Source organism: Lagenorhynchus albirostris, chromosome 14 (genome assembly GCF_949774975.1).
Source record: "Lagenorhynchus albirostris chromosome 14, mLagAlb1.1, whole genome shotgun sequence".
Classification (NCBI taxonomy): domain Eukaryota; kingdom Metazoa; phylum Chordata; class Mammalia; order Artiodactyla; family Delphinidae; genus Lagenorhynchus; species Lagenorhynchus albirostris.
This window is the reverse complement of record NC_083108.1, coordinates 71,758,899-71,774,368: the sequence shown is the minus strand read 5'-3', so window position 1 is coordinate 71,774,368 and position 15,470 is coordinate 71,758,899. Positions and strand designations below refer to the sequence as shown.

Here is a 15,470-nt window from a genome sequence, read left to right as displayed (position 1 = left end):
CAGGAACCAGCTACAAGTATTAGAGAAAAGCTGCCCTGTGAGGCTACAGCAAGAGCATGGTGGGCGTGGGGCCGGGGAGGGAGGCGGGGGAAGGCCAGATAGGGCTTTTTAGGCCACGGAATTGGATTTTAGGAGAGATAGGGCCCCCCCCTCGAAGAGCTTTAGGATCGGCCTGAAACCGATTTCGGAGACTTCCCCAAACACCGGACAGTTTGATTTATCTCCTGGGTGGGAGGCGGGGCTCAGGAGGACCCGAGGCAGGCCCCGCCCCCGGAGAGCGAGCGCGCGCCGGCCCCGCCCCGCAGGCCCCGCCCCCCGCCCCGCGCCGGAACCCGCGCTCGCGGTCCGAGGTCGCCTGGAAGAAGCCCAGTGCCATTGCCGGTCTCCGTCCTCCATGGCCGCCACGCTGCTCGCCCGGGCCTGCGGCCCCGTCCGCGGAGGTGAGTGCGCTCCGGCCCGGGGCAGGCCGGGCGGGCGTGGGACCCGGAGGCCGATTCTCGCCTGACGCAGGCGGGCTGGCGGTGCCCCTCCGGCAACGCGCGGCCTTTGCTCCAGTTGGGCTGCTCCTTGCGCCTCCTTGGGGCCTGCCAGGCCCCGTGCTAAGTGCTACAGTCAGTATCTCATCCTCCCAGCCCAGGAGCTGAGTACTGCTGTCCTCCACATTTAGAGAAACCTGTGAAGTTAGGATCCTCGCCTAAGGTCACAGAGCTGTGCTCTTACTATTATTGGTGTTATACTGGTGATTGAGTGGGATTGTTGTACAAAGTGTTTAGCAAGCATAGTAAACATTCAGTGCTATTCCCAACAGCAGCGCTATCAACATTTTGGGCCTATAATTTTTTGTCATGGTATCTGTCCTATACAATGTTTAGCAGTATTCCTGGCCTCTACCCACTCCATACTACCCTTCGGTTGAGACAACCAAAAATGTCTCCAGGCATTGCCAGATGTCCCTTGGGGGACAAAGTCATCCGTGGTGGAGAACCACCCAGTTAGTGGATCACTATTATTATTATTATTATTATTACTACGCAAGACCTCTTACGTTCCCCTTCCACTGACTACTCTTCTCATTGGCAGCTCTCCGGCCTCGGGACTGGCGTTGCTTACATACCATCTACCAGTCTGTGGAACTGCCCGAGACACACCAGATGCTTCGTCAGACATGCCGGGACTTTGCTGAGAAGGAGCTCTTTCCCATCGCGGCCCAGGTGGACAAGGAACATCGCTTCCCGGCGGCTCAGGTGAGAGTTTAAGAGTACAGGTACCATCAGCTCCAGGATGATTGGTGACAGTGACATCCAGAGGCACGGAGACTGCAATCAAGGAACCCTAAGTGGGGGGTGGGGGGTGGTCCTGGGACCCAGAATATGCCCTGGAGGTTTCCCTTGTCCAGAATGAGGCCTATAGCCAGGATGTAACTTCTGGAATAACAGTAATAATGGTGGATGGTTGATATGCTTACTACGTACTGGGCGTTGTGTTGATAGTAATAGTTAATGCTTATAAAATGCTGACCACGTGCTCGGCATTGTCCTAAGTTCCGATGGGTTAGCTCACCTGTTTCTTTTCATTTGGCCACACCACACGGCATGCGAGATCTTAGCTCCCCGACCAGGGAGAGAACCTGCACCCCCCTGCAGTGGAAGCTCGGATTCTTAACCGCTGGACCTCCAGAGAAGTCCCTAGCTTATCTGTTTCTTAAAACTGTCCTATGAGATGAAGGTGCCATTATTACATACCCTTTTGTACAGTTGATGAAACTCAGATTGATGAGAGGATTAAATGTGCCCAAGGTCATGGAGCTAATAAGTTACAGAGCTAAAGTTTGAACCCAAGTCTGTCTTCTGCCGGCTGCTGAGATCCCAGTCAGTCCCCTCCTCCCCGTGCCATTGTATCACTCCATCTATAATGACAAGTTTGAGATGTTCCTGCTGTCTCCATCCCCTGGCTTGGCAAGATGTCTGGCACACAGTATACTCAATAGATATTTGTTGAGTACATAACTTGTGAAAGAGCCAATCTGTCTGGCCTCTTCTCCACGCGTGTTTTCCAGTCTGAGGAATTCAGGAGTTGTGATCACCGTTCACATGCCTCATAGGCTCTGGGGCCACTTTTCCAGCTTAGTGAATGTTGTGTGTTCACAGTGTATCGGGCACTGTGCCTGGACTGTGGGAATACCCAAGGAGCTCAAAGTGGGGTAGGCAAGTGGCATTCTGAGCACCAAAATTAGTTGGGCAACGTTTAGGTGTTAAGCACTGAAATCATGTCATCTCATTTAGTCCTGAGGGCATCCCCAGCTGCACGTCTAATCTCCATTTGGCTTCCTGGAATGCTTGCAAGGATTGTGGGAGATCACATATGTCAAGTTCATGGTGCCTGGTACTTGAAAACCAGAAGCTATTAATACTATTATTATTTTTATTACAGTTGAGAAAATTGAGGCACAGAGAGGTGAAGTGATTTTCCAAGGCATACTGTCTATGGACCAGTAGACCTGGTGTGATTGGCTCCAAAACCCTGCTCCATCCCCTAGCCACGTGCTTGTCCCAGAAGCCCAGCTGGGAAGCCCTGTTCTAATCGGGAATATTATCGTCAAGGGCCTAAACTACCCCTGTATCCTCCATACCGCCACACTCTGGTGCTGCCCTCAGAGCAGTTGTCCAAGACATGGCTGTATATTGGGGCTTTTCTGGCCAAATGACAGACCACTTGATTTATTTTTCCTATATTTCCTCAAATTATAATACTTATTATATTACAGACATAGACTTGCTTTGTGCAAGAAAACTGGCAGTAGAAACAGGCTTTCTACCAACCAACTCTTCACCAGTCCTCTGGCTTTGTAATCTCTTACTTGCTTTATAAGGCGGGGAAGGTTGCAGATTGATCCTGCCACTAAATAGTGGCAGAAATGGATGTGGAAGGAAGAGATCAAAAGCATCAGCCTCCTGCCTTCTGACACATTCTGGCACCCGGAGGCTGCACAGTCCAGACTTGCTGATGCATGACCTAGCTCAGAGTAGTGATAGCATTTATTTGGTTTGATCTTGGACAGGTGTTTTCATATCTGTAATCTGGTTAGGTTATCAGGAGTCCTGCTATTATTTCCTTTGTCTAGAGGATGTAGGAGCAGTTGTAGGAATTGCCTGAGGTCTTAGAGCTTGGGGAGAAATAGATCTTCTGATCTTGCCCCTGCCCCACACAAACTGGACTCTGTCGTTTTGGTGGCTGATGGGATGCAGAGGTTGCTCAATGTTGCCCTTCGCTAAGGATTGAGGCCGGTTGGCTTTTTGCTTTTATCACTCTCTGTTATTGTGGGTAGTGCTCAGCTCCCCCATTACAGAAGGGAATCCAGGGCTTAAACAGGCAGAAGGGTCAAAGCAGTAGACACAGGGATAATAGGGCAGGTTGCAAAATTAAAAATAATACCACTAGTGTTTTATTTTTTTAAATTTTTTTAACATCTTTATTAGAGTATAATTGCTTTACAATGGTGTGTTAGTTTCTGCTTTATAACAAAGTGAATCAGCTATACATATACATATATCCCCATATCTCCTCCCTCTTGCGTCTCCCTTCCTCCCACCCTCCCTATCCCACCCCTCTAGGTGGACACAAAGCACCGAGCTGATCTCCCTGCGCTGTGTGTCCACTAGTGTTTTAAAATGACGATAGTAATAATAACAGGAGTAACTATCATTTGAGGGTTACTGTATTCCAGGTACTTATCCATTAAATCTTCAACAAAACACCCTGAGGCAGTTACTTCATTGATCTCCAGTCTTCAGATGAGGAAACTGAAGCCAGGGGTTACATTTCTTGGTCAGCAGTCACACAGCTGGGATTGGAGGAGCCAGATGTAGACTCTGAGCTTCCCCCCGACCCCACCGGCCTACAGGAGATGCTTAGTTAGTGATATCTTTCTTTCTTTTCTTTTTCTTCTTTTTAAAAATTTATTTATTTACTTTGGCTGCACCGGGTCTTAGTTGCGGCATTCGGGATCTTTCAGTTGAGGCATGCATGCAGATCTAGTTCCCCGACCGGGGATCGACCTGGGCCCCCTGCATTGGGAGTGCGGAGTCTTACCCACTGGACCACCAGGGAAGCCCCTAGTTAGTGATTTCTAATATTTTTTTCCTGAAGAATTTTTTTCCCCCAAGAAAAGTGGGTTTACTGGGGAAGAGTCAAGGGGAGAATTGAGAGGTGGGCAGGCCACGAAGGAGGTGGAAAGCTAGTGCCAGTTTCTGCTCACGTGGCTTGTTTTGTAATCTAAGCGGAACTTTACTCTTTCTGTGTCCAAACCTAACCCCTGCCCCCGAGAAAAAAAAAAAAAGAAATAGTTATGAGTTTATAATGCTTTTATGTTATAAAGGGAAATAGGAAATAGAATGGTGTTTCCAAACCAGCTTTGGACTCCGGAACCTGGAAATGTATATGTGCATTTTTTTTTTTTTTTTTTTTTTTTTTTTTTTTTTTGGCGGTACGCGGGCCTCTCACTGCCGTGGCCTCTCCCGGTGCGGAGCACAAGGCTGTGGACGCGCAGGCCCAGCGGCCATGGCTCACGGGCCCAGCCACTCCGCGGCACGTGGGATCCTCCCAGATCGGGGCACGAACCCGCATCCCCTGCATCGGCAGGCGGACTCCCAACCACTGCGCCACCAGGGAAGCCCTGCATTTTTTTTTTTTTTGGTGGCCGCACTGAGCATCTTGTGGGAACTTAGTTCCCTGATCAGGGATGGAACCCGGGCCCCTGCAGTGGAAGCGTGGAGTCCTAACCACTGGGCTGCCAGGGAAGTCCCTACATGTGCATATTTATATGTATGAAACTGAACCCAGTTTCTTTTCCTTCACTCAGTGAATGTTTATTGAGTAACTTTTTAAAAAATTAATTTATTTTATTTTATTCTTGGCTGCGTTGTGTTTTCGTTGCTGCGTGCGGTCCTTTCTCTGCTTGCGGTGAGCAGGGGCCACTCTTCATTTGCTGTGCTCAGGCTTCTCATTGCAGTGGCTTCTTGTGGAGCACGGGCTCTAGGCGTGTGGGCTTCAGTACTTGTGGCACGTGGGCTTCAGTAGTTGTGGCACACAGGCTCAGTAGTTGTGGCTCGCGGGTTTCAGTAGTTGTGGCACACAGGCTTCAGTAGTTGTGGCACACGGGCTTCAGTAGTTGTGGCACGTGGGCTCAGTAGTTGTGGCTCACAGGCTCTAGAGCGCAGGCTCAGTAGTTGTGGTGCACGGGCTTAGTTGCTCCGTGGCGTGTGGGATCTTCCCGGACCAGGGCTCGAACCTGAGTCCCCTGCATCAGTAGGCGGACTCTTAACCACTGTGCCGCCAGGGAAGTCCCTTATTGAGTAACTTTAATATATCAGGTGCAAAACCTGCTTTTCGTCCTCTTGCCCTATCTCAGATGGTAGTTAACTGCATAGAAACCTCTCAAATCATAGTCCATTTTTCTTCTTCCTCATGTGCACAGACTTCTGTGAATTCCACCCTGGAAGTGTCCCCTGAATGGCACTGCCTCTCACCTCTCCCGGCAAGAATTCATCTCTCTGTGTTTCAGGAGTGTTCATTCATAATCCCTAATTCTCTGGGTGTGCTTGTCACGTGATGGTGTGTATCCTGTGTCAACAGTTATTTCCCACAGTTGCCTCCCTGAAGGCCCGTATTGGTCTTGTTCACGCTCCGACCTCCTCACCCTCCGTAAGTGCTTGGCATTCAGCAGATGTTTGCTGAACTTTATGGACTTGAATTTTATGGTTAAGTCATCCTGAGTGTCCTTATTGTCCCAGCACTTAGCACACACTGACCCAGCGTGGGAACTGGGGAGGTGGCTCCCGTGGCCCCTTCCCCTTGAATAAAGCAACAAATTTTCAACAAGTTAGGGAATTTGATTCTCTAAAAGGAGTCTGGGACTTCCCTGGTGGGAAGTCCCAGACTCCCTGGGACTTTGTCCCGGGACAAATTTGATTTTTTAAACATGTGAGCTTTTAGAAGTGACTTAAAAGCACTATTTTTATATGAAGTGTCCTCTAAATGTGTCCCAAATATGAAGGCAGCAGGTGCTGAAGGCTCACTCTGCTAGGAAAGGGGTCCTTCTCTTTCTCACATTTTCTCTTGGGAGTTTGGAGACCACCAGGCTTGGCCCAGTCAGGGATGCAGGTCTGGACTCCTGGTTCACAGACACAAGGGGCCGAGAGTAACCACCGTGGGTAGCAGCTCTGAGGGGTTCCCCTTGAGGTCGCTCTGAAGGTCAGGCTGCTAGGGGAAAATATTAGGGAGCCTGGCAGCTGTTAGCCAGTTACCATCAACATGCTTAGATCAGGAATGATTTATACAACTGAACATGCGGTCTTTTTGTGTGTGTGTGCTGCTGCTTTTTGTTTTGTTTCTGATTTCTTTTTTTTAAAATATAAGTTTATTTATTTATTTATTCATTTTTGGCTGCATTGGGTCTTCGTTGCTGCATGCGGGCTTTCTCTAGTTGCGGCGAGTGGGGGCTACTCTTCGTTGCGGTGCGCGGGCTTCTCATTGCGGTGGCTTCTCTTGTTGCGGAGCACGGGCCCTAGGCATGTGGGCTCAGTAGTTGTGGCTCACGGGCTCTAGAGTGCAGGCTCAGTAGTTGTGGTGCACGGGCTTAGTTGCTCTGCAGCATGTGGGATCTTCTTCCTGGACCAAGGCCCGAACCCGTGTCCCCTGCGCTGGCAGGTGGATTCTTAACCACTGCGCCACCAGGGAAGTCCCTGATTTCTTCTTCTTTTTGATTGTACTGTCTCTCCTCTCCACTGCCATTGTCTCCAATTTTTTTTTTTTTTTTTTTTTTTTTTGTGGCCACACCGTGCGGCATGTGGGATTTTAGTTCCCCAACCAGGAATCCAACCTGTGGCCCCTGCAATGGAAGCATGGAGTCTTAACCACTGGACTGCCAGGGAAGTCCATGTTTCCAATTTTTTTCTAGAATGTTCCTGCAGCTGGCCATGGCATATTGCCAGAAATCTCGAGATCCACTTCAGAATGAGAAGGGTTGGGGGAAATAGCATGCTAGTGAAGTTGCTTGGGTGCAGTCATTGTGAACTCCTACAGCTTTTTATTCAGACAGAGAGAACTGTCAGGAGAGTCAGAGGACAGTGGTGTGGTGTAGAGACGAGTGCCGGGAGTTCTGGCTTCCCCATCCAGGTGTCCCGGGACTGGCACCATCTGCACGTGAGCCCCCTTCCGTAACAGGAAAATGGGATAATCCTTGTCCTGCCTACACTCCATCTGGGAATTTTGGTTCCCGTTCTGTTTCTTGGGGTGAAATGGCGTCATGGTGTGATCGGCTGATCTGTCGTTTATCCCAGGGTTGTGTACTGGAGATAGAGGCTGAAGAGGGGGTGGGTCTTAGTGTCCAGGGAAGCTGGGTGGCGCGTGTAGGGTGAGACAATTGGGGCTTTTTTTTTTAGCTCAGTCTCTCTTGCTGTTTGGCCAGAGAAAGCACTTCAGCGGGGTTCCTGTCCAGGCCTGAGCATGAATGTTGGGGACCCTGCGTATTTCTGGCACCTGGTAGAATACGGCCCTGGCTCCTGACCCAGCGCAGGCATTCCCCATAAAACACTATTCCACCCTGGAATAGGTTTGTTGCAGGCCCTAAGTGTGGGTTCAGAAGGGGCTCTGGGACTTCCCTGGCGGTCCAGTGGTTAAGACTCTGCGCTTCCAGTGCAGGGGCATGGGTTCGATCCCTGGTCAGGGGACGAAGATCCCACATTCTGTGCAGTGCAGCAAAAAACCAAAGAAAATTAAAAAAAAAAGGGGGGGGGCTCTGTTCCGAGGCCTCGCTGTGCTGGCACAGGGCTTAGTGAGTCGCCGGGTCGTGATCAGAGGCAACCCTGCCTGAACCACTGTCTACTTTCCACTCCCGCCCCCTCCTTGATTCCCACCGGCTGCAATGATGCAGCTTTTCGAGCAGCATCACCCCCGCTGGCCCCAGGTGCGCGGTGACCACAGAATTTTTTTTAAGCGATTCTCGAAATGACACATCCCTGGGGGCTCTGAGTCCCACTTATCACTGTGTACTAGCTTCCCGTTGCTGTTGTAACAAATTACCACAGACTCAGTGGCTTAGAATAGTACACATTTAGTGTCTGACAGTTCCTGGAGGGCAGAAATCCAAAGTGGGTCTCTCTGGGCTTAAAATCAAGGTGTGGGCAGGCCTGCGTCCCTTCCAGTGGCTTCAGGGGAGAATCACTTCCTTGCCTTTCCCAGCGTCTAGTGGCCGCCTGCATTCCTTGGCTCATGACGCCCACCCCTCCAGCCAGCATCCCAGTCCCTCCAGCCTCTGCTTTCATTGTCCCATCTCCTTCTCTGCCCCTCCTGTCTCCGTCTTTCCCTTACAAGGACCCTGCGATGACATTAGCCCCCCTGGATCATCCAGGGAAGCCCCCCCACCTCACGATCCTTCTCTTAATCTCACCTGCAGAGTCCCTTTTGCCACGTGAGGAAACATATTCACAGGTCCCGGGGGTTAGGACGTGCTCGTCTTTGAGGGGCTGTCATTCTGCCTCCCACGCACTGGCCATCTCCTCCCCTGTGTTACACGGGAGACCCTGAGCACAGTCAGGCCCACCCCAAGCTTAGAGTCTTACAAGAGTTTCCCATGGGAACAACTCAAGGCAGAATCAAACAAGCAGTTTCGTGGAGGGACACAAATCATTATGGAAGTTCAGCAGATTCACCAGTGCCCCTCCTCCCAGACATCACTGTCAAGACAAGAACTTATCAGTCACTTAATGATAATAAATGCCATTCACTTGCTCATCATTGCTAATTCTTAGAGAACTGCCCATCAAAACTACAATGAGGTACCACCTCACACCGGTCAGAATGGCCATCATTAAGAAGTCTATGAATAATAAGTGCTGGAGAGCATATGGAGAAAAGGGAACCCTCCTACACTGTTGGTGGGAATGTAAATTGGTGAAGTCACTATGGAGAACAGTATGGAGGTTCCTTAAAAAACTAAAAATAGAGCTACCATGTGATCCAACAATCCCACTCCTGGGCATATACCCAGACAAAACTATAATTTGAAAAGATACATGTAGCTCTGTGTTCATAGCAGCACTATTTACAATAGCCAAGACATGGAAACAACCTAAATGTCCATCGACCAATGAATAGATAAAGAAGATGTGGTACATATATACAATGGAATACTACTCAGCCATTAAAAAGAATGAAATAATGCCGTTTGCAGCAACATGGATGGACCTAGAGATTATCATACTAAGCGAAGTAAGTCAGAGGAAGACAAATACCATGTGATATCACTTATATGTGGAATCTAAAATACAACACACGTGGGGCTTCCCTGGTGGCGCAGTGGTTGAGAGTCCGCCTGCCGATGCAGGGGACACGGGTTTGTGCCCGGTCCGGGAAGATCCCACATGCCGTGGAGCGGCTGGGCCCGTAAGCCATGGCCACTGAGCCTGCACGTCCGGAGCCTGTGCTCCGCGACGGGAGAGGCCGCAGCAGTGAGAGGCCCGCGTACCGCAAAACAAAAAACAAAAAACAACACACATGAAGCCATCTACAAAACAGAAATAGACTCACAGACATAGAGAACAGACTTGTGGTTGCCAAGGGGAGGGAAGGATTGGGAGTTTGGAATTAGTATATCCAAACTATTATATATAGGATGGATAAACAATAAGGTCCTATTGTACAGCACAGGGAACTATATTCAACATCCTGTGATAAACCATAATGGAAAAGAATATGAAAAAGACTATATAGATGTATAACGGAGTCACTTTGCTGTATAGCAGAAATTAACACAACATTGTAAATCAGCTATACTTCAATAAAATTTTTTAAACAGTGCCATTCACTGATCACTCACCTCGTGCCAGGTACTGGGCTCAGCATTTTATATATATATATTGTCTCAGTTAGTCCTTAAAACAGTTCTATGAAGTAAGTACTGTTTGGGGAAGGGGGGAATCAAACTTATAATCACAGAAGTAATGTTAATTATAGACAAATGAGAAAATATGGCAGACATTCTTACTGATTTGCTTCATTGAAGTCAGCATAGTCTAAGAACACGGTTACAGGATACAAATGACAAAATGATTTTCTTTTTATGAATTTATTTATATTTTATTTTTGGGCATGTTGTGTCCTCATTGCTGCACGCAGGCTTTCTCTAGTTGCGGTGAGCGGGGGCTACTTTTCGTTGCGGTGCGCAGGCTTCTCATTGTGGTGGCTTCTCTTGTTGTGGAGCACGGGCTCTAGGCGTGTGGGCTTCAGTAGTTGCAGCACGTGGGCTCAGTAGTTGTGGCTCGTGGGCTTCAGAGCACAGGCTCAGTAGTTGTGGTGCACGGGCTTAGTTGCTCCGTGGCATGTGGGATCTTCCTGGACTAGGGATTGAACCCGTGTCCCCTGCATTGGCAGGGTGGATTCTTTTTTTTTCTTTTTTATAAATTTATTTATTTTTGGCTATGTTGGGTCTTCGTTGCTGTGCGTGGGCTTTCTCTGATTGTGGCGAGCGGGGGCTACTCTTCGTTGTGGTTCTCGGGCTTCTCATTGTGGTGGCTTCTCTTGTTATGGAGCACAGGCTCTAGGCACGCGGACTTCAGTAGTTGCAGCACGTGGGCTCAGTAGTTGTGGCTCGTGGGCTCTAGAGCGCAGGCTCAGGAGTTGTGGCACACTGGGCTTAGTTGCTCCGCAGCATGTGGGATCTTCCCGGACCAGGGCTCGAACCCATGTGCCCTGCATTGGCAGGTGGATTCTTAACCACTGCGCCACCAGGGAAGTCCTAAAATGATTTTCTAATGAAAAGCAACGGTCCCTCTTCTACCCCAGCCTGCTCCGTAGAGGCCATTGGTTTTAGTTGTTTCTTCTCAAAGCTACGCAGGTTCTGTTGTGGTCCCTGTTTCCCAGGTGGGGAGCAGGCTGACAGAGGGTAAGGAATCTGTCCTAGGAACCTGCTGAAGGGTCTGAGCTGGTTGAGGTCCTGGAGTCAGTGCTGGGTTTCAGTCCCAGCCCCACCACTTACAAGCTCCGCCCCGAACTGGTTGCTTCACCTCCCTGAGCTCCGGTTTCCTCACCTGTGACATGAGGTTGACTCAGCATTGTCCTCACAGAGCTTCGGCGAGACTCAAATTGAAGAGTACACATAAAGCATTTTTCAGTGTTGGGCATTGATAATTAACGATGACCACCACTGGTATTCCAAGTCAAAATTCCAAGCTTCTTCCCCTTTATTCATTCTTTCACTGGCATTGGAATATAGCAGTGGACAAAACTGCACTGTCTCTGCCCTCGTGGTCACAGAGAGAGACCTTAATCAGAACAAGCACGTGAATAGGTGTGAAATTACAGCTGCGCAAGCACCACTAAGGAGAGGCACAGATGCTGCAGGAGCGTGTGATTAAAGGATTTGACTCAGTGAGGTCAGAGATGGCCATGCAGCAGAAGCGATGCTTGAGCTGAGCCCCAAGGACGGGAGGAGATAATAACTAGTTGATAAAGGGTATCACTGGCAGGAAACAGCATGCGCAAAGGCCCTGTGGTGGGGAGGGGAAGTGTGGTACGTGTGAGGGACTGAAAGAAGGTCTGTGTGGCACTGTGCTGCCCTGCTCTGCTCCCTACCTCAGAGGCCCCTAAAGCCTTCTTGTGCCTTCTGCTTGCTCACTGGTTGTGTCTGTAGACACAGGGTAGAGTTGGGGCGGAATGTGGGGACAGGACGGCTTCAATGAATGGTGCTGTCTTGCAGACTCAGCCTCGGGGGTCCTGGGGTAGGTGGATGTGGCCATGTGACCTGAGTTTCTGCAGGCACTGGCTCAGGGGCAGGAGGGTTGGGGGTGGAGAGGGTGGGCACCGTCCCCTGGCAGCTGCCCTTGCCATGACATCCTTCCCTGGGGCCAGGTGAAGAAGATGGGTGAGCTGGGGCTCATGGCCATGGATGTGCCCGAGGAGTTTGGCGGTGCCGGCCTCGATTACCTGGCCTACGCCATTGCCATGGAGGAGATCAGCCGGGGCTGCGCCTCCACTGGAGTCATCATGAGCGTCAACAACGTGAGTCTCGCGCCTGGGCCCTGGATACACCGGTGGAGGGGAAGCTCCTGTGGGTGGGGGGCAGGCCCTCTGCCACACAGCCCCACATCCGGGGCACAGCCTGGCCTTGGCTCCCTGCCCCTGACCACTTCTGGACCTGGTCCCTTGCGTGGGCCTCTGGAGAGAGGAGGCCTGGGGGTGGGTACGCGGGCGGGCAGGTGTTCTGGGCTGGAAGGCCTCCGACTGCTCTGCACTGTCCCCCCAGTCCCTCTACTTGGGGCCTATCCTGAAGTTTGGCTCCAAGGAGCAGAAGAAGCAGTGGGTCACTCCTTTCACCAGTGGTGACAAAATTGGCTGCTTTGCCCTCAGTGAACCAGGTATCACCGTGTGACAGTGGTCTGCCCCTGTCCCCTCCCCTCAGAATCGGGGTGACTCAGGCTGGGGCCGGTGCTGAGCTGGGTCAGCTGCTCGTTGCCTCCCGGGGCAGGAGGGCAGGAGTGAGGGCCTGGGGTGGAGCTCTGGCTGCTGGGATCGCCACAGAGCCCGAGCTCGCCTCGGCTGAGCTGGGAGGGAGGGACTTGGGCCCTGGGGTCCCTTTGGCTTGAAGACACCCAGCTGTCACATCCCCCCCATCCCCCCACCCCGAGAGCTGTGGGAGCCGGTGCGGCCCTCGAGCCTTCTCTCAGGAGCCAGACCCTGATCCCTTGGACCCGGGTCTGGCTCACCAGCCAGGGGTGAGGCTGGGTTCCGGGTGAGTTGGTGGCGGTGCCCTCGGAGGGCGGAGGCGCCGGTGGACTCTGAGTCTGCGTGTGGGGCAGGGAACGGCAGCGACGCGGGGGCTGCCGCCACCACTGCCTGGGCAGACGGTGACTCGTGGGTCCTGAGTGGCACCAAAGCCTGGATTACCAACTCCTGGGAGGCCTCGGCCGCCGTGGTCTTCGCCAGCACGGACAGGTCCTTGCAGAACAAGGTGGGGACCCCGGAGAGAGGGTCAGTGAGACGTTCAGAGTTTCTAGATCCAAACCTCCTCGGTCCGATGGAGCTGTTCTTGCTCTGGGGCACGTGCCGCTGTCCCTGTCCCTCTCCCTCCCCGGGCGGCGCCTTCCCCAGAGGAGCCGACAGAGGGCGGCGTCACCGCGAGGTTCTGAGGGAGGTGGAGGGAAGGGACAGGAGCTGGTGGCTGTGGTGGTTTGTGTGAGGGGCGTGGCCTCGAGCAGGTGAAAAAGTCACTGGGCGCATCTGGCCTCCAGGGCATCAGTGCCTTCCTGGTTCCCATGCCAACGCCTGGGCTCACGCTAGGGAAGAAGGAAGACAAGCTGGGCATCCGGGCCTCATCTACTGCCAACCTCATCTTCGAGGACTGTCGCATCCCCAAGGACAACCTGCTGGGGGAACCGGGGATGGGCTTCAAGATTGCCATGGTGAGCCCAGCCGCGGGGGCGGGGGCCCTGGGGCCCTGCTGGCCGGCCACTGACAGGGCGGTCCTCACAGCAAACCCTGGACATGGGCCGCATCGGCATCGCCTCCCAGGCCCTGGGCATCGCCCAGGCTGCCCTCGACTGTGCTGTGAACTACGCCGAGAACCGCACGGCCTTCGGGGCGCCCCTCACCAAGCTGCAGGTCATCCAGGTAACGAGGCACGGTGCCGCGGAGGGAGAGAGGTTTGGCCTTTCCGCTCTGCCTCCCAGATGGCTTTCACCTGCTCCCGTGTCCTCTGCCCTCCTCCCTCCTGTCTTGCAGGGAGAGGGGAGGGAGGGCAAACACCGACTGCCGGGGTGGGACTGGGTTGTTGCAGTTCAAGTTGGCGGACATGGCCCTGGCCCTGGAGAGTGCCCGGCTGCTGACCTGGCGCGCTGCGGTGCTGAAGGATAACAAGAGGCCTTTCATCAAGGTGCCCGTGGGGCTGGGGTCTCCCTGGGCACGGCCCAGAGCTTTGGTGGTGGAGGGACTGAGGGAAACATCTGGGCGGGGTCCTGGTTCCTTGGGCCCGTGGGTTTATTGCTACAAGGGGTGGCTCCCCCAGGCCCACCCTGCTGAGGGCCATGTGCTGGGCGCTCCGCCCAAGGTCGAGTTTCTGACGCCACCATCCCCTGTGGTTAGGAGGCCGCAATGGCCAAGCTGGCTGCATCGGAGGCCGCAACTGCCATCACCCACCAGGTGAGTGCCCCCGGTGCCTGGGCGAGGGAGGTCCCAAGGGTTGAGTAGCAGTGAGTGTGCTGGCTGCCCCTCCCCCGGCTGATCCTGTCCTGTTTTTCCCCTCGAGTGGGGGTCTTCTCCTCCTGAGCCCCTCCTTTCCGCCTTAGGCCATGCAGATCCTGGGTGGCATGGGCTACGTGACAGAGATGCCAGCCGAGCGGCACTACCGTGATGCTCGCATCACTGAGATTTATGAAGGCACCAGTGAGATCCAGAGGCTGGTGATCGCCGGGCACCTGCTCAGGAGCTACCGGAGCTGAACCCTCGGTAGGGCCGACAGTGCCCGCCGGGATCCGGGCTGGCCTGAGGACCAGGGGAAAGTGGGCAGGAGCCACGTGGCCTTCCCCCTGACTCCCTGTCAAGGCCTGTGGGGCAGAACGGCGGGGGCCACGCCTCCTCTCGCCAGGGTCCCCAGACCCAGTCTTCTGGGTGGACCTGCCGCCCTCAGCTCTATCCGCCCCAGACTGAGCTGCCTGGGAGAAAGGAAGAGCCGGGCTGTGGTCTGAGGATGCCCGTCCTCAGCTCAGGTTCTTGGCTTTGTTCCCTCTCCACCACCGACTGTGCCTTATTCTCTTCATCTGGAGGCTGGGCCGTGGGAAGGGAGAAATTACCACTTGGGGACTCCCCAGTTCTCTTCTGTGGGCCCTGGAGCTTAGCGTGAGACCCAGCGTCTCCTCTTTCCTCTGAGGTCAGGAGTCTGGAGGAGTGGGGTGCGGTGGGGGCCCGGAATGACCAGGCCTCGAAGCAGAAGTGTTCTCTCAGGCCCTGTAGCCTCGGGGCTGGGTCATTGTGGAAGCTGCCCTGCATCCCATTAACCTGTTCTTTGTAAAGTGTAAATGAGTGCAGGTGGGTGGTCTGATTCGTGCTGTGGGATGATCACCTGTGGGAACTAAGTAATAAAGCATACCCGTCCCCTGACCCTCATGTCCTTGCTTGGGTGCTGCTGGGGAGGGAAAGATGGTCCTTTAATCTGCTCTCCTGCAAACCCCCCCCTCTGTGTGAGTGAGTGAGTGAGAGAGAGAGAGAGAGAGAGAGAGTGTGTGTGTGTGTGTGCGCGCGCGCGCGTGTGCGTGCTTATGTGAAGCCGGCTGCAGCGGGAGGGTCCATTTCCACCCTGGGAGAGCTCCAGCACGAAGCAGGGTTGATGCAGTTCAGGAGAATAAGGGCTTGGGTGTCTAGGAGACCGACTGCTGAGCAGGGAGGGCCAGCCAGGTTAGGGCCGCGGGCGGGCAGGCAGGTGA

At 53.1% G+C, this 15,470-nt stretch overlaps 1 protein-coding gene across 1 annotated transcript; it reads left to right on the top strand.

Annotated features, from left to right (window-relative positions):
* Nucleotides 1-306: 306 nt before the first annotated feature.
* On the top strand, nucleotides 307-15,147 carry ACADS (acyl-CoA dehydrogenase short chain). The gene is made up of 10 exons (XM_060170425.1): nucleotides 307-440; nucleotides 1,081-1,244; nucleotides 11,905-12,054; nucleotides 12,299-12,410; nucleotides 12,852-13,003; nucleotides 13,284-13,454; nucleotides 13,525-13,662; nucleotides 13,829-13,924; nucleotides 14,134-14,190; nucleotides 14,337-15,147. The coding sequence occupies exons 1-10, from the start codon at nucleotides 395-397 to the stop codon at nucleotides 14,487-14,489; spliced, it is 1,239 nt and encodes a 412-aa protein (XP_060026408.1). The 5' UTR covers nucleotides 307-394; the 3' UTR covers nucleotides 14,490-15,147.
* Nucleotides 15,148-15,470: the final 323 nt, after the last annotated feature.

Excerpts from the sequence above, each read along its gene's own strand:
- ACADS (XM_060170425.1), top strand. The coding sequence starts at position 395 with ATGGCCGCCACGCTGCTCGCCCGGGCCTGCGGCCCCGTCCGCGGAG. Across the intron at positions 441-1,080 it reads CTGCGGCCCCGTCCGCGGAG|CTCTCCGGCCTCGGGACTGG; the intron begins GTGAGTGCGCTC and ends TCTCATTGGCAG. Across the intron at positions 12,055-12,298 it reads TCATCATGAGCGTCAACAAC|TCCCTCTACTTGGGGCCTAT; the intron begins GTGAGTCTCGCG and ends CTGTCCCCCCAG.